Here is a 24,500-nt window from a genome sequence, read left to right as displayed (position 1 = left end):
CGAAAAGGCCAGATAAATGGGAACAAATGGCCAATAGCAGACCTGCTGATAAAGAAGTTGCTACGAGCAACTCAGCTAATTCAGTCTCAGTGATGAGATCTAAAAAAAACGTGTAAAACTGCCATGGCAGTAGCAATGGTATCCTTACCATTAGGAAGGAGTATCCTATCCAGAGGCTGCGCCAACCAACAGGACACTGTGGGATGGTGATATCCTGGCTGTGCACAGCCACAGCCTGGGATGGTGCTTCGCACACGGAGCAACGACTGATGTACTGTGGGATCTGATTGCTGTTCACTGGCATCATGGGGATGGGAGCAGTGGTGGACAGCCAGTAGGACTTGTCGTTTCGGCTGGCGTAGTAGCACACTTCATTGATGTTGCAGTAAATAAAAGGCATAGTGCTGAAGCGGGGCAAACAAGAGCCAGCAAAACCTGGAATAATTGGGGAAACAGTCATACCAAGCATCTGCCAAATGTTCCGGCTCATACACACTAGCCAAGAGTAGCATAGCACTGCACAAGTGACACTGCTTCCACAGCAGATTCTGGCCAAGGAGACTTTCCCTACAGCAGCTGTCAGCAGTACCAATGAAAACCGCACATTAGAAACAGGGTTTTGGCCCACATCGTTTATGCCTGGGAGAAGCCCGTCAACTCACCGAGATCCTGGTTGTGTGATTTTTCCTGCCCCTCCACGTACAACAAGCTGTAGCCATCCCAGAGCTTGTTCATGCCAATGGGACAAGGTGGGATTTGGTCTGACTGGCTGTGCTTCACTAAGGTGTACCCGACACCCACGCTCCGACCAGGCATTCCCGGCAAGCCAAGCGCGCCTGGCTTTCCAGCGGCACCTAGAAGACAATGACATGACAATCTTCCTTACTGAAGATAAAATTTACTTCATTGCAGATACAAAGCAGAAGATCGTGTACATCCCCAGTCTCCCTAAGGTAACTGATTTGGTTTCTTCAGAATTTATGGAAAAAGAAAAGTCTAATGACCTGTGCTCTGCAAATCATGCCATTACCTTCAAATCCCTGAGGTCCTGGGGCACCCAAAGGTCCCGGGTCACCAGCTATGCCAGGTGATCCAGGTAAACCATCGCGTCCTTTCAAACCAGATCTGCCTGGCAGGCCCTTTGCACCTGAAATCATATATGGTTACTACTATCGTTACCTCAGTCCTACAACTCTATTCACAAGCAGAAATCTGTTACCTATGGCCATACTGAGAGCTCACTCTTAAACAGTTCTAGATACAACCTAGTGGTAGCAGCCCAGGCTGAAGTTCAGATCACTTCTCCAGTAGCAGTATTCCACTGACACTCCAAATAATTCTCAGTAGTGAATCACTTTCAGGATCACTCCACCTGCTGCTACCAAAGCTGGCATCATATCAGCTATACCACAGCTGCTGCTCCTCACTCTGCAGTGCTCACTCGAAAGCACTATCAAAGTGCATGACAAGAATTTATCAAGCATGTTCTAACAATAGTAAAACATGGTGTTTGTATGTTTTTGGCTTGAATTATTTCCATTGCTAGAAAAACTTTCATAATGCACTGAAAGTAGTATTCCTCTTCCAAAAGGCCAGAAAGTCAGTGATCTGAGTGTGTTTTTACCTGGCTTTCCAACCGGGCCCTGGAATCCAGGATCTCCATCAAAGCCAGGAACACCATCAATCCCTGGCAGACCCGGTAAGCCTGCAGGGGCTGTGATTTCTTCTGCCTGTGGGGTTATACCTGGAGCCCCTGGTTGGCCAGGGAGACCTGCACACAGTGTAAGAGACAGTGTAAGTACATCACAAAAAGGTGCACGGCTTTGACAACAATACTGACATAAACAAAAGCATGTTTAATTAAAGCTGCCTTAATACATCAGCACTGGGTATCTTTCTAAAACGTGATAAACTAAGCTCTTTCTAATTTATTTCAATTCTCTAAGAAACCAAGAAGCCCCCCAGATAAGCCAATTAGGAGAACTCTGGAACTTTCTCTACCCCAAACCATTTGCAACAAAGTAAAGCTTTTCCAATTCTCTGGCACTCACCTCGGCGTCCCATTTCACCTTTCAGTCCAGGGTAACCAGGATCCCCTGGAGGCCCATCTTTACCTGGCATCCCCATAAGACCAGGCTCGCCTCTGACACCTGCAAAGGCACACAGATGAGACCTCAGAGGCTGAGCATGAGGTTCTGATTCCCCAGCTGGGGCAGTGAGAAACACACTGATGGCAGGAATGAGAACACTATTTCTGCTCTGAGACAGAGGGGACCATGACCCTTCAGGAACTCTGTGCCCACATTCATGTCCAGAATGGCTGCAGAGCCTTGAGACGAGAATTTCCACTGCTACATAATTACACTTGATTGACAATATTCTTCCATGTGGACATCAAGTACCCAGAAAAAAAAAATAGTAAGAAAATTAAAAAGTCATGTGGGACACACTGACTAGCACCTGGAGCCGGCCTCACGTTACCAGCTGTAGGTCAAACCTGCATGGGCAGAAAGGAAAAACAGACAACACAATGCAGTCACAGACACTACACAATAACCATTCATACTGTCATGGTAACAGCTGCCAAACGACTCCCAGACACTTTTCATGGCAAGATTACCTTTGAATCCAGATACGCCAGGGAGTCCAATGGGACCAGCAGGTCCTACATCACCCTTACCACCTTGCAAGCCAGGAACACCAGGGAAACCTGGATTGCCTGTGTCACCTTGGTCAAAAGCTGGTCCAGGGGGCCCTCGTGGTCCCGGAGGACCTGGAAGACCTAAAGACAAAGTGATAATTGGCACAATCTCCTACTGAGGCAAAGCAAATGCTATTGCTATCACCACTGGGTCATTCTAGTGGACGGTCATTGTTTGGCTGTTTGTATTTCCAAGATTGTCCTCCTCCCAAATGAAAAGAACCAGGCCTCAGTTACTTACGTAAACGCAGGTATGAGAAACCTTTAAATCCTTTTGACCACAGTCATCTTACTTCAAATCCTGGGCCTGAGCGCATATAGCCCTCATCCCAGCTGGTAGTTAGCCTGGTGACCCACATACTCCCTTGGAGAACAACAGCAGTGGCTTCAAATGTCTGGCCAGGAAAAGACTCAGTCTCAGCCTCTTCGATAAGGCTGTTAGGCAATGAATAGGCACTAATGCTATCATGACAGACCTTTCAAACTTCAAGGTAAACTTGCTACTGACCTTAGAACAAATCATTCCCTATGTATCTTTGAGTAGCAACAACGTTTTGCTGCCTCTCAGTTCCCACAGATAACTTCTAAATTTCACAAGGAGCCTGTAATTACAGCTGTAGAAACCACAGTCCAAATAATATGTTGGACCTTAGTAGTTACCTTAGTGCCTGAGTCTGTCTTCAACATCACAATGGGTGAAATGAGTATTGATCACAGAGCTTTATTAATAGGCTATATCAAACCAGGATTAAATAGCAGGAACTGAAAACAGAGCTCCTTATCCTCAAGCCTTGATCTAAAAATCAGATTATTAAAGCAATGTTACTCTAAGTCATTATCCTCAAGAGTTCTTCAAGAAAGTGTATTAAAAATAACCCACAAAAACTAACAGAAATCTTTTTAGCTACTCTACTCCCCTTATGAGGTCTGTCTCCATACCTGAACTCCCATCAAGTCCTGGATGGCCAGCATCCCCAGGTCTCCCACGTATATCAGAAGGAAGAGAAACTCCAGGAGTTCCTGGCAAGCCAGGCAGTCCCACAGGACCTGGGGGACCTAGAGTAAGAAATACCAAGTAAGAAAGTGTATCCCAAGCTCTCAGTCATAGAGCTGATATGAACAGAATGAGTGGCTGAGAAGTATAAATTGAGGAGAACAAAGGGAAAGAAATTGCTATTTTCTGCTGTTCAGACAGTGTAAGAACTACGCAGCAGTTTCTCAACCATATAAGCACATCACAGATTTAATATTTACCTGTGAGATTACTGTCTACTTCTGTGACTTTAGGAGTTCTCTCTGGTAATTCCTCTAGCTGTGCAAACCCATCAGCCTGAGTTGCAACACATTCCACCAGGCTTACAAACATCAGTACTTACCCATGTCTCCTGATGAGCCTTTTGGCCCTGGGAATCCTACAGCTCCTCTACCCAGGCCTGGAGAACCTTCCTCACCCTTCAGACCAGGGAGACCCGCAGGGCCTTTCAGTCCAACTTCACTCAGACCTAATTAAAGATGGTTAAAGAAGAAAGCCTATTCAAATAATCTACTAGCAGTTAATTCATTACACAAATAGAACACAGCTATCATTCTAATTTTACACAACAAAGCTGTCTATTTTCACACACAAAATTTCAAAGCCTGGCTTTGAAATGCTACTTTACAAGATTATTGTAACCAAACAAGTCCCTTTGGAAAGGTTTTCCTCCTTCAGATTTTGCAAAACACTTTGCAAAACAGAACCACATTCTATTTCATACAGTTAACAATATGAAAAAGTAAGCAAGAGCCCAAGAGCAGAATTCAGATCTGATGGAAGAAATCAGCTTCCGACCTGGTCTAGAGGGAGGTGTCCCTGCAGAGGAACTGGAACTAGATGATCTTAAAGGTCCCTTCCAATCTAAATCATTCTATGACTGCAATTTTACTAAGGTTTTTCTTAAGTTCCACATAACAGAGAGCAGTAAGGAAACATGGCATCATTTAGTCCAACTCAAAGAGAGCGCTTGATGCTGCCTTGTAAAATCAAGCATTCACTGGAGGTGGAAGAGCTTTATGATTTCATTCCACTGACCTTCCAGCAGCAACAGTCCTTCAGGAAATCAAGGAGAACTATCCACAGAAAAACCTCCTTCACTCCACAGACTGCATCCTATTCTTACTGGCATTAAAGAAGAATTTGCTCATGCACATTCAGTATTCTGATATTTTCCTTCCTTTGATACTGTAATTTAATCCACAACTGGGTGAAACAGCAATTTTGTGGGGAACACTGCTCTCATAATGGACCATTTAATGCATGTTCCCAGCTAGGACACTTTGGCCATACATTTCCTTTACCTGGTGTTCCAGGAGACCCTTTTGTGCCTGGCAAGCCATTCAGACCATTCAAACCTGGAAATCCATGGAACCCTGAAGAGACATTGGGAACACTTACTAAGTGAGCATATAAGCAAACAATCTAGTTAGATGGAAATGCATAACGTGCTTCACAGAAACTACAACAGGTGTGAGAAACAGGACACGGAGCAACACAGTATAAAAAAAGCTTCCCTTCATTCAGCTCCCCTCCATGGAAACTTCTCATTGCTCTCACTGGTTTTACCCTTGGTGGAATCCCATTAGTGATCCAAATCAAGAAAGAACCTCTTCCTTTCCAAACACTCTTCAGCTCACTTCTAGCAGCTGGTGCCTGCACTAACGCTGCCAAGAGATGAGCTGATTTCCCACGCACAGCTGGCCCACACATAATGTGCTGCCTGCCTGCTGTGATACACTTGGCTGAAACCCTGGTTTTCTGACCCAGTTTCTCCCCCCATACTCAGGCTCCAGACATACCTTTCGGTCCTGCTGTTCCACGAGCTCCTGGGAATCCAACAGATCCTGGCTGTCCTGGAGGCCCTGGTGGCCCAGAGATCCCTCTTAGTCCAGCATTTCCAGGGATTCCTAGAAACAAGCACCAAAATGTTTCTGCACTACATATCCAAGACAGTTCAGCTCACAGCTCCATCATTCTGCAGCTTCTGATCCTGCAACTTAACTCATAAGATGAGTAAATTTCCATCTAAACAATAATAAAAAACAGATCAAAATCTTCTTCACTGCCACTAATAGCACCGTCAAACTGTTTATTTGATACCTTTTAAAAATATCCCTCAGAAATGACATTCTTCATTGCCCACTAAGCTATAGGCTGGAAAAGTTCACATAGTGAATAACTAATTAAATTGGTTTTCAAGTAAAATATTCCAACAACAATTTCCACTGGTCTTCCACCTGTTATTCCAATAACAATTTGAGAGTATACCTGCTGCTTCACTACTCAGAGACACTTACAGCCATCAAGTATTGCAGTGGAAGATTTTAGGGCAGTCTTGCCCATAAGCAGCCACAAAAAAGCTGTTACTGCCTGTCTCTCATTAAGGTCTTCCCTGTTTGTTAGAGCAATTCTTTTGTGTTTCAATTGTGCAGGATTCACAATACAGTTGACCCAAAGGATCAGTTTCAACAGGACAAGGTGATACCTTACAGTAATGTCAGAAAAAATTCCCATCTTCTTATCAACCTTATTATGTAAGCCTCAGCTGACATGGGCTGACCAGGACTCAGGAACAGTATGGTGAGGCTGTTCCAAGTTACACAATGAACTGCAGAACTTAGGTGCCTAGTCCAGTACCTGTTGGTCCTTCTTGGCCAAGATCTCCTGGGCCACCTTTAATCCCGTTCACTCCAGTGCTTCCTGGGTAGCCTGATTCACCCTTGAGTCCTTCTCTCCCTCTCTCTCCTGAAATGATAAAAGCATACACTATACCAGAACACAAGGTAAAGTAAGTAGAGGTAGGTCTGAAGAGAAACATGTTAAACTGCAGCTGCAGCACTTAGGTCTGCTGGCCCTGGAGTAGTCTCTCTGGATACCAAACACCAGTGCAAATTCCCAAGTTCTTCAGGGAATGAAATGGGATGCAGCACGCAAATTGGGTGGGTTTAGGACATGCTCATTATCATCCAGATTTGTGGTCTACCTGAATACTAGACTTCTCAAATCTCTTCTACAGGACAAGACAAAAGTATCTAACGTTACAGATTATAAACAACTTTGAACAGAGCAAAGTTATCAAACTTAATTCTTGAAATTCTGCAGACTTGAAGTGCAATTAAGGGCTACTTTACCTGGGAATCCTGGGTCCCCTCGCTCTCCTTTAACTCCAGCAGTGCCAGGAACACCAGCAGACTCTCCCTGGTCACCTGGAAAAGAAAGACAAGAAAGAGAAGGTCATTCTGTACCTGACTGGGAGCAGCTCTCAGCCTGCTCAATACTCTTGTTTATGAAAACAAACCTTGCTTATACTGCAAATTCACAAAGTAAACAAAAACAATAGTAAATAATGTACATGAGGAGTTTGAAAATGTTTATAAACAGCAATGCATGCAAATGCACTCAGGGCAGGATAAGACGAACATTTATCAGTAATTTCACAGCATCCTGCCCTTTATATCTTTAACTCAAGTTGACCAGAGAAAACAGGGCCTCTTGTACCGTCCACCACGTTTCGTAAAGTACTATGATCAAGATTTTAAAGGATATTAAAATATTTAGGCAATTGGCTTGAGACTGAATGAATGACCTACCAGGGGAACATCTACTTCTGAGCCAGTCATTGGAGAGCAATGGACACTTCCAGAACTCATTTGTCTTAGCTATTAATCTTAGGGCTGCACAGACTGAGAGACCAAATACACAATGAAAGATTTCTTACCCTTTGGACCAGGGAGGCCAATAGGTCCTGGGAATCCAAGTATTCCTGTGATACCATCTGAACCCTGAAATAAAAGCCCAAAGCTAGCTTTTGTTTTTCATTCTTGCTGTTCCAATTTGGGGTCATGTGGGATAATGGACAGCAAAAATGTATGAAGAGGCATTATCCAAAGTGTCATTCAACAGCATAGAACAAACAAAAAAAAAGTTTTGTAAAGAAAAATTCTGTCAGCTTCTGGCCAGCCTCTTTACAGCAGAAGTACCGATTATAACATAGTATTTTCCCAAGCTCTCTTTGAAAGGATGAAGATATTTAAGAAGATATTTACCCTCTCTCCTGGCATTCCTGGAAATCCTATTATACCACGTGTGCCCTTCTGTCCTGGCAGCCCAAGCTGTCCAGATGGACCAGGGAGGCCTTGGTCACCATGAAAACCTCTCTCTCTGCTTGCTGACCCAACAGGTCCAGGAAGACCAGGCTGTCCACGGCTTCCTGGGAATCCTTTATCACCTGAGTTTATATAAAAGGGTACAATTCCAATTCATAATACATTCATTTCATTTGTCCATTCATTTGACCAACTGACCCATTACCCAAAGCTTTGCTTTCCTTAGAGAGAAGGAAGGGATGACATATTACCTACAGAAGAGAACTTTGAGCGAAAATTGTTTTCTTGAAATTTAGATCTGCCATGTGCAAATCTTGCTCAAATGTGAATGGCAGAACAGAAAATACTAACATTGCAGATTTTGCCAAAAGGAAAGGCCATGCTTCACCAGAAGTAAATGCAGCTCCCAAACAACCGAAATGACAAATACCTACAATTTTGACATACCTCTGGGTCCTGGGAATCCTCCAAGTCCAGCTAATCCAGGATCTCCTTTGTCTCCTTTCAATTGCAGTGCCTGCTCTTGAGCCCCAAGAACAGGAAGACCGGGTGGACCTACATCACCTCTGTCACCTGAAGAAATATGAAGCTGGATTATTTAGCAGTAAGATCGTTTAACAGAAAAAGAGTAACACTAGAAACTGACAGATAGAGACAGAACATCCATATCTTCTGATGTCAGTTCATCAGTAGGTGCAACTACTGATGCCTTTGGTAACCAGATCAAAGTATTTCACATGGAAGAACAGAACACAGCATATAGAAGAAAACATTGTTGTCTTATAATTGTTTTAAGTTTATAATTGTCTTATTATTGTTACAACGTACAGACATCTCAGAAAGGCCTCTGAAGTTCTTCTGCTGCACAGACAGCAAATGCCTTTCAACTATTTCTCACCTTTTTGACCTTGAAGACCCAGAACTCCAGGGCTTCCTTTTTCTCCCACTGTGCCAGGAGTTCCTTTAAACCCATTGACCCCGGGGACACCAGGCAGGCCTGGCATGCCTGGGAAACCAAGCAGGCCAGAAGACCCCTTTTCACCTGTATAGAAAAATTGATAAATAGAGAAAATTAATCTCTTTTGATATACTACATACGTACCTAGCTGACAGGTGGAGGCATTTAGGTTTAGCCAGTCACCCAAATCTGGGCAGTAAAACCTGATGGTGCAAGCAGAGCAGAGCCACTTCTGTCATGATACTTTCAGCCAGCACTTTTTTGGCTTTGAGAGCTTGGTCCTGCTTTGACTAGGGTAAAATCCAATCAATTCACAAGTGAGCAACATGCAGTTACATAGCTTTTTTGCTCTCCCTCTAAAACAACACTGAATTCCCCAAATAACCAACTACTATATTTAAACTTGGTGGCCATACATTTTTACTTTCCTTTTGGTTTGTACTTCATTCTCTCCCTCCTCATTTTTCCAAATTTCTTGTCTTTCTGTCTTGATGTTCATGATACATTCTCCATAGAGGCCCTATTCCTTACATGGACCTCCTCATGACTATAATTTGATTATTAAATTCATCATGACTATAATTTGATTATTAAATTCATCATTCATAATTCACAGCTTAACAGCAAAACAAACATATCCTACCACTAGTTGAGAAATATCTCTTCTGTAGAGTATGGCCTAAAATCAACAAGGTCTTTTTTTTTCTGGGCAGTAACCTCACACTGTTCCCCAGATGGAATACATACCTTTTGGTCCAAAAAAACCTGGACGTCCATCTTGACCAAAAGGTCCAGGTGGTCCTAAGAATCCTCTTTCCCCAGGAGGTCCTGGAGCACCATCAAGACCTGGGAAGCCTTTCATACCAGCAGGGCCTTGAGGACCTACATCCCCAGTCAATCCTTTGACTCCAGGAAGTCCTGAATCAATACAAGAAAGAACTCAGTAACTCAACAGATTATGACATACAAACACTGAGGAAGTTTTGTGAACAGCTTTCCAAACTCTTTAAGCACAGCACTGTTTTCTATATAACAAATGGATCTCAAGGCACATGCAGCCTACTTAGAAGGCATAAAGTTTAGAACTGCAAAAGCATTAGTGATCTAATAATAAAATACCTATGAAGAGGGTTACTGCCTACATCACTACACCACTGGCAAGAGTGAAACCCCTTATGACGTATCCATTTTTGTCTCCTTTACCAGACGCTACAGCGTAGAGCACCAGTCTTACCTTTATCATCAAGGCAGCCAAACCAGGATAGGGAGCATCTTTAATGTCAGCTACATCTACCTATCCCATCCTTAGAGCGAAGCAGAGATCAATTTGAGAGACTTGTTTTCACAAGTTTCTTTTCTACCTTGGTAGTTAAAGTGTTACTTCTCAAAAGCAAATTGCTCACTAAGGGAACAAGCTTCTGACAGTGTTGTGATAAAACCAACACCATATACTCAGTTTTGCCTCTAAATGCTTCAGAGTGTTTCTAGCTGAAGCTTTGTAATGGTTTACAACTTTAAATAAAGGCTCAAACCATTGAAAAGAGAATGCTTAGATCCAAAGGGAGGAAGGAAAGAAAAAAAAATCAAGTGGCTTCTGAAAAATGACATTTGCAGCAGCAGCTGCATATGAGTTTCACTGTATTCAAACATTTTAAGTTACAATCCAGTATTTTTTAAAGTAGATGAAATGGCTGCTTTATTTAAAAAGACAAAGAAAATTCAGGCTTAAATTTTGTGCATGTTAAAAATTTCCTTTTAAGCTTCAGGCTTTGCTATTATCTGAGCATTCTCACTACAACAGTTCTTTGCCTTCTGGTTTGATTAGCAAATATAAGGGGTATCACCTATAGTCAATGCAATTCTTGTAGCATTAAAAGCTAGGTTGTTAGTCCATGAGCTTTTATGCTACACTGCATTTTCTCACCTTGACAGCCTATGTGAAGAACCCATTACCAAACAGTGTGACATCAGAAATGGGAAGTTGATAAATGGAATAGAAACATGGTGAAGGAAAAAACAGATACAATATGTAAACAGAAAGAATAAGGATACAAAGAAATTAATGATTCAGAGAATACAGCTGAAACATCTTAGTCATTTGAAGTTTATCATCCTAGCAATGGAAAGTATTTAAAAACAGTTGAAGGAAACAGTCATAGGTGGCATACAGTCCAAAACCATAAAATAATAGGGAAGTCAAAGTCAAGTTAGCATTCTAATAAAAACTATAATTTTCATCTCAAATTAGGTTAGTGCTTTCATTCATTTGTGGTCATTGTGTTTCAGCACGGTCATTCTGCACGTTAGGACAGAATTACATCACAGACCATTATCTACTAAATCCCAGATGCCCCTCTGCTTGGTTCTCAAGTCTTGAATACACCGTTATCATGAAACACTCTAGTCATTTCAGCTTGAGAGATACTGTTGTATTCAAGTGTTTTTTTCCTGTAAAGTGAAGGGAAATTGATTTATTTTCTGACCCAGCTGGTATAGCATCTAAGTGCTTCTTCTCAGAAAGCTAACAAACTTCCAGCCTACAGAAGTCACGTTTCAAGCCACCTCATATATTAAAAAATCAATTGTTACAAAAATGGGAAATGAAGATTAGTGAATGTATACAGCCAGCCTGTAAATGCAGAGATGTTAAAAGATATCAAAATGCTTTCTCCTGTCTTTCTGCTGCACTTCTTACAACCTTGGGGCACCATTTCAGTGCAGGAGGATTCCAGCAGTTAGAGATAAAAAGCTCAAATTCTGCACTGTTACCCCTATATAGTGGTAGGAGCTCTCTATCAGCAACTGGCAATCTCTCCCACACTTCCTCAACACTGCAGTGTTCAGCTCAGCTACTTGTCTTCATTTGGAGAAGTTACATACCTGGTGCTCCTGCAAGGCCAGCTGATCCCAGTGGTCCTGGTTTTCCCTTGATGCCCAAAGGACCTCCAGGACCAGGAGGTCCCCGCAATCCGGGGACACCTGAATATCCTGGATTACCCAGCTCGCCTTTAATACCTAGGAGGCCTGGTCTCCCATCCAGCCCTGGGAACAGAGAGGTGGGAGGTTACAAAGTAAATAAAACAAGATTCATTTTTTCAATGAAAATAAGAGTCCTATGAAAGCCCTTGAGTTGCATTAGATTCTAAAAACAAACCATCACACATCCATCTGCAAGCAGCTTAAAGGATCACAAATAGAGTATCTTAAAGAGATGGGAAAAATGAGGGATTTTTGAAAGAAACAGTTTGATATTCCCAGATACAAGCAGCATCAGTGCTTACCTTTTGGTCCTGGAAACCCAAGATCTCCTTCAAGTCCTTTATCCCCTGAGAGCCCAGGTCGGCCACGCTCTCCCTGAGCTCCACTCTCAGCACCAAATACATCTCCAGGAGCTCCCTTAGTTCCAGCTAAGCCTGAAGCACCCATCTTCCCAGGCAAACCGTCTGTCCCATCCAATCCGGGAAGTCCTTGTGATCCTTGCTCTCCTCGAGGTCCAGGAAAACCTCAGGGACACAACAGTAAATGTCACTCACCAGAAGTACACGCTATATGCTTCCAGTAGCACCTCTAACAAAATTTTAAAAATATCCATACAAGCAAAGGCTGTTTAGAAAGCTGCAGAATGTTTTGGTACCAAACTAGAAACAATGGTTTCTCCACTACCACTACCCTTCACAAGGGCAGCAAAGATAATATACCAATCACACCTTTCTAACTCTGTCCTCCAGCTTTGGGCACTGAGGGGCAGAAGACACTAGCAGTCCAGGTAAAAGGAGGACTGCAAAGTTCTCTTTGTCACTCACCAAGTAGAAATAAAGTAGCACTGCTGTGTGAGTGTTGCACTGCATGACAGGCTATGTCATGCAATCTCTGACCCCAAAAAGATCGTATCCTCCCATTAATGCAGTGAAAAGAGATTTTGACAGCCATATTCATAGAGAAATATGATGGATATATGGTGGCCTAACAGCCCACAGCTTGCTCTTCATTTACTACAAACATCAGAAACTCCCCCAGCTAAAACAAGTCCAAATACGATGTACAGTGTGCCTTTACCAGAATATCACATAGTTTAAAACAGGTTTTAAAATCAACTTGAACTGTTAGAAAGCATATGATGATGGTCTATGGAGAAACAAACTGCGTCAGCTGTCCTTATGTCCTTACACCAGCAGTATAATATTAAAAGCAGAAATGGCATTTGAAAGAAGCACTGTGGAGTTCATGACAGAGCACTGTGAATTTAACATGTGGAAATGTGGCCTAGAAGAATCAATTCTTTTGATAAAACACCGTACAAATTTATCATACGATAAAAACTCTTACCAGGTTCCCCTTGCAAGCTAATTATTCCTGGAGATCCTGGCTGTCCTTTAGATCCATGTAATCCAGGTTGCCCCAGAATGCCAGGAAAGCCTTTGCTGCCTTTGGGACCTAAGGATTAAAATAATACTAATGAATTAATAATGGAAGGCAAAAACACAGCACTGGGGAATAGGATCAGATCTCTTCTGCAAAGCTAGTGCTGAAACACTCACTGAAAACATAACTTAACCCACAAAGCATCTCAAATCCATGGCTTTTTCAACAGCTACGTAAACGCAGAAGAAAAGAGTTTGTGTTCAGAAGCTACTTGAAAGGGAAAAAATGGTGCAATCATTATGATCCTCTATGGAATTTAAGCCCAGACCCTTTGAAGAAAAAGACTACTATTCTGTCAGTTAACTCTCAGGAATACCTATCACTCATAGGACATCAATTAGCAGGTATTATCTTCTCTGAGGAATAGGTACTTCTTGGTAGTCATTACAATCAGCTTGTCTCCATACCTGGCAACCCTGGAAGGCCGGGAGTCCCAGGAGGACCATATGCTCCAGGAACTATGCAGGGCAAGGTGATACCTGAAAGAAAGAAACAATAAGGGCGCACACAGTCCCTTTCAGAAAGATGGTCAGAAGAGAAAGATTCTGTATCCAGATGTTTTCCACAGGACATGTAAGTGATTGGGAGTGAACTTAAGTACATCAAACACTGCTGACATATGAAATACATGATGTTAAAAAGAATGCATTTGGAGCCTGGAGTCTAATCTCATCCCTACTACTTACTGTGTGACCAGTAAGTGGTTGCAAATACTGTTGTGGAGTAACAGCAGCATGATATCCACGGCTTCCACTCAGCCAAGTAGGTATTGAAAAGGCAGTCTGTGACTCAGAGAGCTTATGAGCAGGGGTGAGAGCTTTCAAAACCAGTGGGAGCAGAAAGGCGTATGTTTCTAAGTGGTATATAAACTGTATGCTACAGTGTGAAATTCTAAAATAAATGTGCACGTGCAAGACAGAATGCACATCTAGAAAGTACTGATAGATGGTTAAAAAACTGTGAACCCAGAGTTTATGCCAGAGAGATTCATATGCTGTAGGTGGAACAGCAAGGATTTATTTTTCTGTCTTGTTCTCCAACTGCTGCTTCTGCAATCTGTCAGACTAAGAAATAGCCACATGGCTTGTAAGAACACTTTCAGTAAACATGACTCAGCAATTGCAAAGCTCTTTGCATGACTTCCATTTCTTATAAAAAGACTCTGTACCACCAATTCCTTTTTATTCAACTTAGGTGGCATTACCAGTTTGCCAGCACATCAGATTTACTTGAAAGATCTCAAACACTTGCAGCATTCCTCTTTGTCACTGACAATGTCAAGTCACATTAACACGGTCACAGCAGTGATTATCACAAAAACTAACTCAAGCTTTTCCACTCCAAAAATGCTTCCAGTTATTTCAAGAGAAGTCTGTATTAAAACTACAGAATTAGCTCCTAAATGGTATTAACTGGCTCAGATTAATACTATTTCAGATATATGTTCTAAAAATCAAAATTCAAAGGATCTTAAAAGCCTTTTAGTCAGATAAACTATATACAAAAGATTATCACAAAAGGAGCTTTGGGGAAGAAGGGTGTTTTTTTCATTACTTTGCTTGAATACATGCATAGGGGAACACTGGCTTAACTGCTTTGTTGACTGTTATTAACTCAAAAAAAAAAATCTGGAGCTCTTTTTATTTCAGTAATAGTAATAGTTCTGAAAATTGATTCAGAAGTCCCAAATGTCAGTGAGTTATTACTTTTACCTGGACAACCAAGTAGACTGTGCTTTCTAAAAACTTCATTTTAACTGTCTTCCCCAACACCTTTGGTGTAAAATGGCTCTCTGGTGAGTAGGTTCCATTCAACACCATTAGTATTTGAATATTCAACTCAGATATTTGCTGCTTATTATCTGCGTCCTCCTGAGAATAACAACTTCAGAAAGCAGTGACTGCTATGTCATGTCTGGTAAGCCCACACACCAGCTTTAGTTAATGTAAAGAGCAATCTTTAATCTAATGCCACCTTATGGCTCAGTTACGAGAACAGCAGTAGTTGTTTTGTCACTTGACTTATAGCAACTTTGCACCTTTTCAAAGTAAGAGCAGATGGAGAAACACGTACCTGGAGGGCCTGGCAGACCCGCTTGTCCTGGAAAACCATCCATCCCTGGGTCACCTGGTGGCCCACGAAGTCCAGCAGGGCCGGGATACCCAATGCCAGGAGAACCGATCTCTCCCGGACGGCCTTTGGAGCCAGGTAATCCTGGTAGACCTTTTTCACCAGGGAAACCTAGCCCACCATCACCCTGTAAGCAACAAAGACAATTACAACAGAAAATCAAAGAGATGTGGAAAGAAGGTATATCACTGCCATTTTAACAAATGCTTGGAAGTTTTGTCAGTCCTGCGAGAGTTTCAAATGTGCCTGGAAAGGTATGTAGAAATCACTGTGAATCATTCACCACTATTTCAAAATGCAGAAAGACCCAGTTACTATTACAAATAATACTTCATATTTTATTTGCCAACACACTAAGTACTACGTATTCTAAAAGATGCACATATAAATGTATATTTAATTAAAATATTCTGCTGTGGTTTTTCAGTTCCAAGATTGGGCTCACCTTTTCAGTGCAAAAAAGCATTAGGGCCTTCCCCACTGCAAGAACTTCATAATTTGACTGTGTAGCCAGAGGCACAATGAATTCCAATCACAGATCTTCACCAAGACAAACTTGTGCCCAGGGACTATGAGATTTTTTATGTGTTTGGAGACTTATCGTACCAATGATCAGGACTAGTAAACCAGGCCTTTTTAATCTCTCTGCTTCTCATTAGGATTCTAAAGCACTGCTGCTAAAAGAATTTGAACTTACTGGTGGACCTGGTGGGCCTGGCAAACCTGGAAGTCCATCCCTGCCAGGAGTTCCTGGGAAGCCTGATGGTCCTATGGGTGCAGTGGCACCACGGTCCCCAGGAGCACCTCTGCCTGTTGCATAGGATGAATCACCTTTTTCTCCCTTAAGGCCTGGAAGACCTTGCTGGCCAGCTGAAGCCTAGAGATCAACAAATTAAAAAAAAAAAAAGCAAAAAACCAAACCAAACCAAACCAAACAAAAAAAGCAGCAGAGAAGAGCCTTTGCTTTCTAGAAATATCATACAAGATCAGGACACAACAACTGGAGATAGAAATAATTTCCAAAGGGTTTCCTATTGTATATGTTATACTTAAAAAAAAAAAAAAAAAAAAAAAAAAAAGAGATGGGGTTTTGATTATTTTCAAGTGATTCAGTTAAAACAGTACAATTTTACAGTGGCAAGCCAAATGCTGGTGCATGTCACTATAGTGACAGCAGTCCTGGACGGCATCTGGGAACACTATAGCAGGTTCAAATTATCAAGTCTTCTTCCCTATTACTTGGTGTGCTGCATTCACTGACATTGATAAAGAAATTCTAAAGTTTTAGTGAAGAGCAACTGAGGAGACTGCATCTAAGACACACAGCCTTAATAGCTATGAGCAATGATGTGGAAAGACCTCATGTCCGATTTCAGGTCTTCTCTCCATATAGGTACATATCTGCTTTCACAACCAGTTCTGTTAGGAAGAACCCTGGGTCTAATGCATGCCTGTGGCCAAGGGGCCCTGGGATGAATAACAGTTACTGCTTTTACTCTTGGCTCCTAAACGGCAGTTCTCAGAATTTGAGAACCATTTCTTCCTCCATTTTTACATATGATAATTTCTCTACTTTCAGATTCTTTTCACATATTAATTTCTAGGTTTATTTATTTTTTTGTCCAAACAAGTACAAGAAACTACACAAAAACTGCGTCCCGGTTTCAATGCAATCAATACCAGTGATTGCACATGGACATTTTTTCTCCTTTAATTAAGGATGAACAGTAAAAACTCTCCCTCCCTTACCAGAGGGCCTCGCAGTCCTGGTGCACCCACAGTGCCTGGGTCTCCACTGACACCTTTAATCCCAGGCACACCACGACTTCCTGGTGGACCCTGTGGACCTGAGATGCCTTTTAGACCTGCTCTTGTAATTCCTCCATCACAAGCACAATCACCTGCATCTCCTGTAAAATACAGTCACCACTCAGTTATGTTTGGATAAAGTCCCTTTTACAGCTTCAAGATCTCTGTAAGTGGGATTACAGTCAGTTAGGACAAAACCATTCTGAAATGATATGCTGTTTTGCCTACTTTGCTCAATGAGTATCAAGCAAGGGGAACTCTGGGTTAATTTCTCTACAACACCCACCACCAAACTACCACATGCAGCATTACGTATTATAGCATGCTTACTTTAATACCTCTTCCCAAAGGTTTAGACTCTCTAAAGAAGAGTTTTAGGAGAGTTTAGGTCAGAAGTCCTATGGATTTTAGTAGATGTTTGCATGTCAGAGAAAGCAAATCCATACTCCCACTCATAGAAGGTTACAATGACCCTCAGCTGGATAACTTCATCTTTTCTGGAATTGTAACTGGGCACACATCCAAACAACCACAATGCACAGTGATGTCTGAGTTATACTGTTTTGTTTTTTTTTTGCTGCTAGCTCTGTTACACACTAAAACTCAAGTTCTCATCTTTTTTTTTTTTTTTAGCACAGAGGAGAATAAAATTGTTCCTCTGTCATTTCCAGCCAGTATTAAAAAAGCAGCACAAAGGACGTTATTTCTAAATCTCATTACATGTTATGGCTTTGAAGCACAACCTGATCAGCTAACAGAGTGTGAAATGTTTATCTGCTTATTTGCCTGAGCAGAGGAAGAAGAAAACAGGATTTCAAGCAGTGCTGGGCACCATTCTCTCTGAATGGTAAAAGTTACTGCTCTTTTAATCCAACTAGAAGCTTCTCTGATTTGTCATAAAGAAACTTTCACCCTTAGGATATTAACAACGTTAAAGTGAGGTCAATTGATTGTTAAGAGGCTCTTCCAAAACAAGAGTCCATTACCTTTGTAACCCTTTGGACCCAAAACTCCTGGAAGCCCTCTTTGTCCAGGTTCCCCTGGGACACCAGTCCTTCCATCCAGGATCGCATCTGGGAGAAATGAAGGGCCTGTGTGTGGAAAGCAAAAAGGCCTGAGAAGGCTTGATTTAAAGCTTGTTAATTACTTATAACATGAGATATGCAACTGGCAGAAATGGTGTCAGATCAAGCAATGGCTTGTGGTTACACAAGGAGATGAACAGAGGACCATAGGCTGCCATATGTTTGTTTTCTGCTCCTCATATAGAAGAGCAAAAGATTTTGCAAGGTGGATGTAACAGAGCTTTACTCCTCTACTGCACTATTACTGCACTTTTTCAAAGACTTAACAGGCCAAATAACCAAGCAAACTGCAAACACATGGTACAGAGGGCAAACAAATTAGTCCATGAAGTTCAGGAAAGGGAGAAGTTGCAAAAGGTTAAGGGAAAGTCCCGTTACTCACTTTACAACTGCAGGACTACTCTCAGAATCTCTTTATATGCTGATGAATACAGTGAAACATGAGCTGACAGAAACAGCAGAGGGACGTGACCTAACATAATCTAACACTACAGTGTCTGAAAGCCCTTCTCTCAGTGGCAACAGTAAGATGGAGTGCTGATCAGCACACGTCTGATATTCCATGGAAACAACCTGCAACCATCAGCTAAAAACAGCTCCAAGAGCTTTACAGACTCTGCAGAAAAATCAGCAGGATTTAACTGACAAATAATTATTGATAAGGCAGCATTTAATTCTCCATGGAAAATCATTTGATCAGAGCATGCTCCATCACTGGAGCATGCCCTGTTTTTGAAAGTTTTGCTCTCTAGAACAAAACAAATAAAACATACTGTTTGAACTTAGTTTATGGCAGAATAACATAACACATGGTTTACCACTTTACCAAACAAAACAATGCATAATTAAACCAATCAGGAAATACTTAAAATTGAAATCACATTTCCTTATGTCTGTAAACTGTCTCTTAAGGTATCCTATCTGACCCCTGGTACCTGAAATACCTACTTGCAAGATCAGTCATTTGCCCCAAGTGCTCAAAAAGTCATAGGATCTTCTTTATCTAATTCAGTACACCAATAATTATTTAGCTTTCCTCCCATCAACCTGCATGCTGTATGATATAACCCTCCTTTCTTTTCCCTAACTGAAACATTTCGTTTCGAACAAACGTTTCTCAGAAGTCAGTATCTGAGTTGGCTCAGTTTCATCCTACCAGAACAGAACAAACATAAATTGTGCCGTTAGAACTGTGTGCTTCAGTCTTACCCACTTTAAAAATAATTAGTTTTTGCTAATGCTATTATTTGCATTTTCTTATTTCAGAGGGGTACAGATAATATATCAAAGGTTGTGAATTACAATTACAATGCGATATTAACCAAGCCTTTAAGATTTACAGATGAATAATCTCCACTTGCAAATAAATAAATACAGAAATCATTATTTTCTTTGTTTCACTATGGATTCAATGTGGAAATTGATGTTAAAAATGTACATACGTGATGACCCAGGCAATCCTGGTGCTCCTGGCAGACCAGGTAAACCATCTCTTCCTGGAGCGCCTGGTGATCCAACTGTTGCTCTTCCTGGTTCTCCCATTTCACCCTTCACACCAGGAATACCTGGAGACCCTCCAGGGCCCATTCCATCTACAGAACACTAACATGATTAGCAGCTATCCAGCAAAAAACATATTCTGATACTTTTAATATTGTGAAAATTACTATTGTGCCCTGAACTGTAACCACGTTAGTAAAGAACATTTTCTAATTGCATACAAAGGAAAACTTATTAATTATAGACACCAGCTGGCACCCACGTACACATGCCTTTGGTCATTCAAAAAATTTTACAGGGCTGTATTGAAATCTCGCTAATAGGTGAGACAATTAACTACGGAACACCATGATTCATTAATTTTCAGATGAGTTTGAGTTGAGATAATTGCCTTAGTACCAGTGTCTGGAACACTGCAGGCCAGGATTTCACAAATGACATTAAACAGAAACTCGAGTGAGATTTTTGATGGGACAAATGGGTTCCAGCTACAGTGGTTTTACTTAGCCAACATGCTAGCTCTCTGCTGCAAAACAGAAGAACTGCAGGGAACCCGCTTTAGCACAGGGGTTGGACTAGATGAGATCCAGACGTCCCTTCCAACCCCTGTGTTTCTGTAATTCTGTGAAAAATGAAGACTCAATCAAAAAAGCTCATTTTCAAAAAGATATAAAATGTTCCATTTGTAGGAAAGGTTCTGTCAATTTGAAATTGAAATGGAACATTTAATTCAGTTTGAAATAGAAATCAAACAAACCAACTTCTGTGTATCAAATATTGAGAGCTGGAGCCTTGAAACCATTTGTAATTGTAATCATGAGGGGACTAATCCTGCTCCCACACAAGTGAACATGCTTGGTTTTCCTGTGCCTCTCCCCTGCCTTCTGCACCTCATAGCAGCCTGCAAGTCAGGCCAGCAGGAGGAGGGAGAGGCTAGCTGCAATACCTTCAACACCTCCAGCCTGCCACCCAGAGCCTTCTCACAACAAACACACAGAAAACAGCCTGTTAAGGTCACTTAGCAGATGCTTCACCTCTCTCCAGGCCTGGAAACCCTGGAGCTCCTGGAAAGCCTGGTAGGCCACTGCTCCCTTCATCTCCTGGAGGACCAGGTATTCCTGGGTTTCCAGGGTCACCTGGGGCACCTATTAGACAAATACAGAAAGACAAGGAAGAAAAACTTGAGAATTTCTGCTGAAAAACTGTACAGTTTACTACCTCAGTAGTCACTGATCTCACTGACAGAAAGCTGTTACTAGTAAGTCTGTTAGGCCAAGCTAACGATGACGGGAAAACTTCCTCCTGAGCCCAGTAAGAAGTTGTTTCAAACCTGACTGTATTTGAAAGAGAAATGAGGCATTATGCAACTTGTCTCCTTAATTTTACAGATTCCAAGATTGTTGTCACCCAGAGCTCTTTCAACTGTGGCATTAATTTTCTTTTCTCAGTGGTATTCCTATTGTGATAGGAATGACAAATAAGAGCAGAATGACATTCAGGCTATCCATTTATTTGGTACACAGAAATAAGACACACAGGTAGGCTACATTTCCCCATGCACATACACAGTCAGCTTCCCAGGTGCTAAGTATTTAATTGTGCCTTGAAATGTATCATTCTGCAAGTCAAGAATGAAAAATTTATTACAAATTCTGGTATAAATATATGGCACGAAATGTATCTGTATGTTACCAATACAGAAATGAAAGGAGGAATAACAAGAGATAGGCTAGACTCAAATCACACCATGGAGAAGTGCTAACATACAGAAATAAAACAAGCTGCATCAGAAAAAAGTGCTTTAAACTAGTTTCAAAACAAAATAGAAATAAAAACGTGTACCTGAAATTACTACACCTTCCTTGTCAACAATAATAGGAGGGCCTGGGGGACCAATGTCACCTACTTCACCCTGTAGAATAAAAGGGGAAAATGGATTTCTCCAGAAAATGACCTAATAGAACAAGCAACTTGTGACAAACTGTTGAATCATTAATTCCTCTCACTCTAACACAGTATCAAATCCTCTTTAAAACAGGAAGTGGAAAATCTGATTGTTGTCCAAATCACCATCATATATACATATTACAAACACAATCTGTTGTGCCAGAGCAGTACATCACTTTGATGATTCATGCAGTAGCACTGCACCTATACTACATGCTCTCCACCAAATAAGCCCTTCACCGCTTGCATTTCTCATGTTTGCCAACCATATCAATGTTGGTGGCAGATTTTAAATTCACTCACAGCAAACTACTGTACAGTCATTTTCCACTCTATTTCCAGACATCTGGCAGCCCTGGCAGTTATCTAAGCATCCACTCACTCCCATAAGTTTGGCTGAAGCAATGACATTTATTCATGCAAATATATTTACAATGGCAGTGCTTTAGTATTTCCATCTGAGAAGTTACCTTTGTGCCTTCAACTCCATCCAGTCCTGGATAACCTGGAATACCTGGACGACCCTACAAAGTCACAAACAGGAGCATTTCTATGAAGTAACACAATAACACAGTGGCGTAATTTGCTAGCTGAGACACCTTCAGTGCTAAGACCTGTATTGCAAAGCCAATTTCTTGTTTTACACGTACTGTCAAGCATCTGAGAAGGAATAAACAGTAACCTGATTGCACTGATTTCTCAGCACTCATAATACCTAAGCTGGTTTCTGCAGTAAAAAATAAAAAGAGCATTTCACCTTTCTCCCTGGAATGCCATTGGATCCATCCAGCCCCAAAAGACCCTAAAAAAGGAAAACACACTATGTAACTTTCAGAAGCTCCATCTCAGTCTGCTCTTACTTCATCAGGCTCTGAGATCTCAGTACCAAAGAGTGAAAAGGTAAAATTTCAAAAGGAGAAGCTACTAATGATTTTCCTTTTCTTCCTAATATTAACAATCATTGTCAAAAGAATTCAACAGGATAACTGATAAAAAGGTGTCTTATCCTCTTTAGTCATTATCTTGCTAATTAGTAATTCAAATAAGTCATGAGTTTCTCAACTTACAAGATAGGTAGGTAGTTTGTCATTACAAACCTGTGAAACTTAACAGAGACAAATATTTTCTATTGTGACAGTTTTGTTTTTCAGATGCAGAACAGCATGCTTTGGTCTCCGTGTTGTGTATGAGCATCACGCTTCTGCAAGTTCATGGTGATTAGAAGAATTATGGCATGTGATGGAGCATGCAGTTAACTTCCACCTTCACTGTTCAGTTTGATCAATCTCTATTGCCAGCTGGACTTCTTCATTCCCAAATATGTGCTCTTTCATGGCTTATTCTGATAAGGGGTAAAAGCTCCATGTAGTCCCTGCAAAGCCTCTGTGAAGTTTTCAAAAAGCATGGAAAAAACCCAGGCCTGGTAGTATCAAGTCCTCCAATATTCATGTACGATTTTCTTGGACTGCCTCATTTATTTTCATATTTCACCCTTAGTCTAAGGACTTTACTGAGAACTGCTGGTTATGTTATTGTATGGTGCTGGCTAATATGGGTCACAATTCTATATCTGGGACTCCTACATGCTTTGAGAATGCTTCTGTTAGTGATAAGTCCACTTTATGAAACTAGTTTAAAAACAGGCATTTAAGGGCTTTGTAAGGTTACCTACCCTGCCACCTGGCAAACCAGGCACACCTTTTTCTCCTTTTTCTCCAACACCGCCAAAGCCCTGAGAGAAAATATTAACATTAGATCTGTACGGAACTTTAAAGAACAACCCTAAGTCAGAACGAGCACCAAATCATCTATTAACATAAACTGCAACAGAGACACAAAGGAAATGGACTGTTTCTGCTGGGCTTCTTTTGCCCCAGAAAGAAATCAGCAGCTGGCATTATGTGCAGTGCATTATCTTCTTCATTCCCTGTGACTTTCATCCATTTAGACTACAGCATGTTTCTCAGCAGGAAATGCAAGTAACACTCTGCGATAAACAGCGAAGTTCTGTCGTTCTGTATCGTATTCTACATATAGAAGTCATTTCAAATCTAATTTCTTAACAGTAGCAGCTCAAGGCAAGACTCACAGCACCTTTTATTTATTTATTTTTTTTATTTCTAAAGCCTAAGAAAGACACAAAAATTTTCATGCTCAACACTTGGAACTGTTTGGTGGTTTTCCCAGTCAGCAAGAAGTATCAAATCTAGAGATGGATCACCAGGATTTAATTTCAGTGAGTTACAGTAGGTAGGCAATTTTCAGGCTTCAGTATTGAAATATCTTAAGCTTGTGGTTAAGTTCACACATATGCTCAATCCCACCAGCTTCTGTGGGCCTGTTGTGATGGTTAAAGATAAACATGCACTTAATGGAACACATCCAGAAAGGCTAATAACAAACTGTGCTTCATGAACAGGTTCTGGCACGCCATTCTACTGAGAACATCTGTACACTGAAGAAACCAGCAAACAGTTTATCTCATTGGCCAGAAGTTCCACAAAATATTTATTACCAAAACTTATCTAAAGAACTTGTGTTTATAGTAAGTTATAAGCTGGGAAAGACCTCTTTGGAATCCAGAGATAAATTGTTGTTGTTAATTCATACAGGGAAGATGCTACACATTCCTGAGTTTATAAGCACTAATGTTAAACAGCCCATTTTAAAACTAGATATATACATTAAGATAGTCAGACATAAAGATAAGTATATGTGTTTTATAACTTGTAAGTAAAAAAAAGTACATCTAAATACAATTAAACAAAGAGGATTTTTAAAATGTACCTACTCTCTGTGGGAGATC

At 41.2% G+C, this 24,500-nt stretch overlaps 1 protein-coding gene across 2 annotated transcripts in view; it reads right to left on the bottom strand.

Moving 5' to 3' along the window:
• Positions 1-24,500, bottom strand: part of COL4A6 (collagen type IV alpha 6 chain) — a 119,192-nt gene that overhangs the window by 3,454 nt on the left and 91,238 nt on the right. For both annotated transcript variants that reach the window (XM_085230402.1, XM_085230403.1), the window contains 31 exons: positions 23,367-23,426; positions 22,452-22,496; positions 22,165-22,218; positions 21,590-21,659; positions 20,782-20,892; positions 19,690-19,839; positions 18,149-18,253; positions 17,103-17,263; positions 16,051-16,230; positions 15,297-15,480; positions 13,631-13,702; positions 13,128-13,235; positions 12,083-12,304; positions 11,682-11,843; positions 9,549-9,719; positions 8,742-8,885; positions 8,291-8,416; positions 7,784-7,965; positions 7,456-7,519; positions 6,869-6,943; positions 6,375-6,482; positions 5,537-5,644; positions 5,039-5,110; positions 4,078-4,203; positions 3,641-3,757; positions 2,621-2,782; positions 2,052-2,150; positions 1,625-1,771; positions 1,031-1,147; positions 663-854; positions 149-435 (listed from right to left, as the gene is read on the bottom strand). In XM_085230402.1, the coding sequence (XP_085086528.1) occupies positions 149-435; positions 663-854; positions 1,031-1,147; positions 1,625-1,771; positions 2,052-2,150; positions 2,621-2,782; positions 3,641-3,757; positions 4,078-4,203; positions 5,039-5,110; positions 5,537-5,644; positions 6,375-6,482; positions 6,869-6,943; positions 7,456-7,519; positions 7,784-7,965; positions 8,291-8,416; positions 8,742-8,885; positions 9,549-9,719; positions 11,682-11,843; positions 12,083-12,304; positions 13,128-13,235; positions 13,631-13,702; positions 15,297-15,480; positions 16,051-16,230; positions 17,103-17,263; positions 18,149-18,253; positions 19,690-19,839; positions 20,782-20,892; positions 21,590-21,659; positions 22,165-22,218; positions 22,452-22,496; positions 23,367-23,426 (3,981 nt within the window). The remainder of the gene's footprint in view (positions 1-148; positions 436-662; positions 855-1,030; positions 1,148-1,624; positions 1,772-2,051; positions 2,151-2,620; positions 2,783-3,640; positions 3,758-4,077; positions 4,204-5,038; positions 5,111-5,536; positions 5,645-6,374; positions 6,483-6,868; positions 6,944-7,455; positions 7,520-7,783; positions 7,966-8,290; positions 8,417-8,741; positions 8,886-9,548; positions 9,720-11,681; positions 11,844-12,082; positions 12,305-13,127; positions 13,236-13,630; positions 13,703-15,296; positions 15,481-16,050; positions 16,231-17,102; positions 17,264-18,148; positions 18,254-19,689; positions 19,840-20,781; positions 20,893-21,589; positions 21,660-22,164; positions 22,219-22,451; positions 22,497-23,366; positions 23,427-24,500) is intronic.

This window comes from Meleagris gallopavo, chromosome 9, assembly GCF_905368555.1.
Source record: "Meleagris gallopavo chromosome 9, MGAL_WU_HG_1.1, whole genome shotgun sequence".
In the NCBI taxonomy this organism is placed as follows: Eukaryota; Metazoa; Chordata; class Aves; order Galliformes; family Phasianidae; genus Meleagris; species Meleagris gallopavo.
The sequence above is the reverse complement of the archived record's forward strand: the minus strand, read 5'-3'. Positions and strand labels throughout refer to the sequence as shown.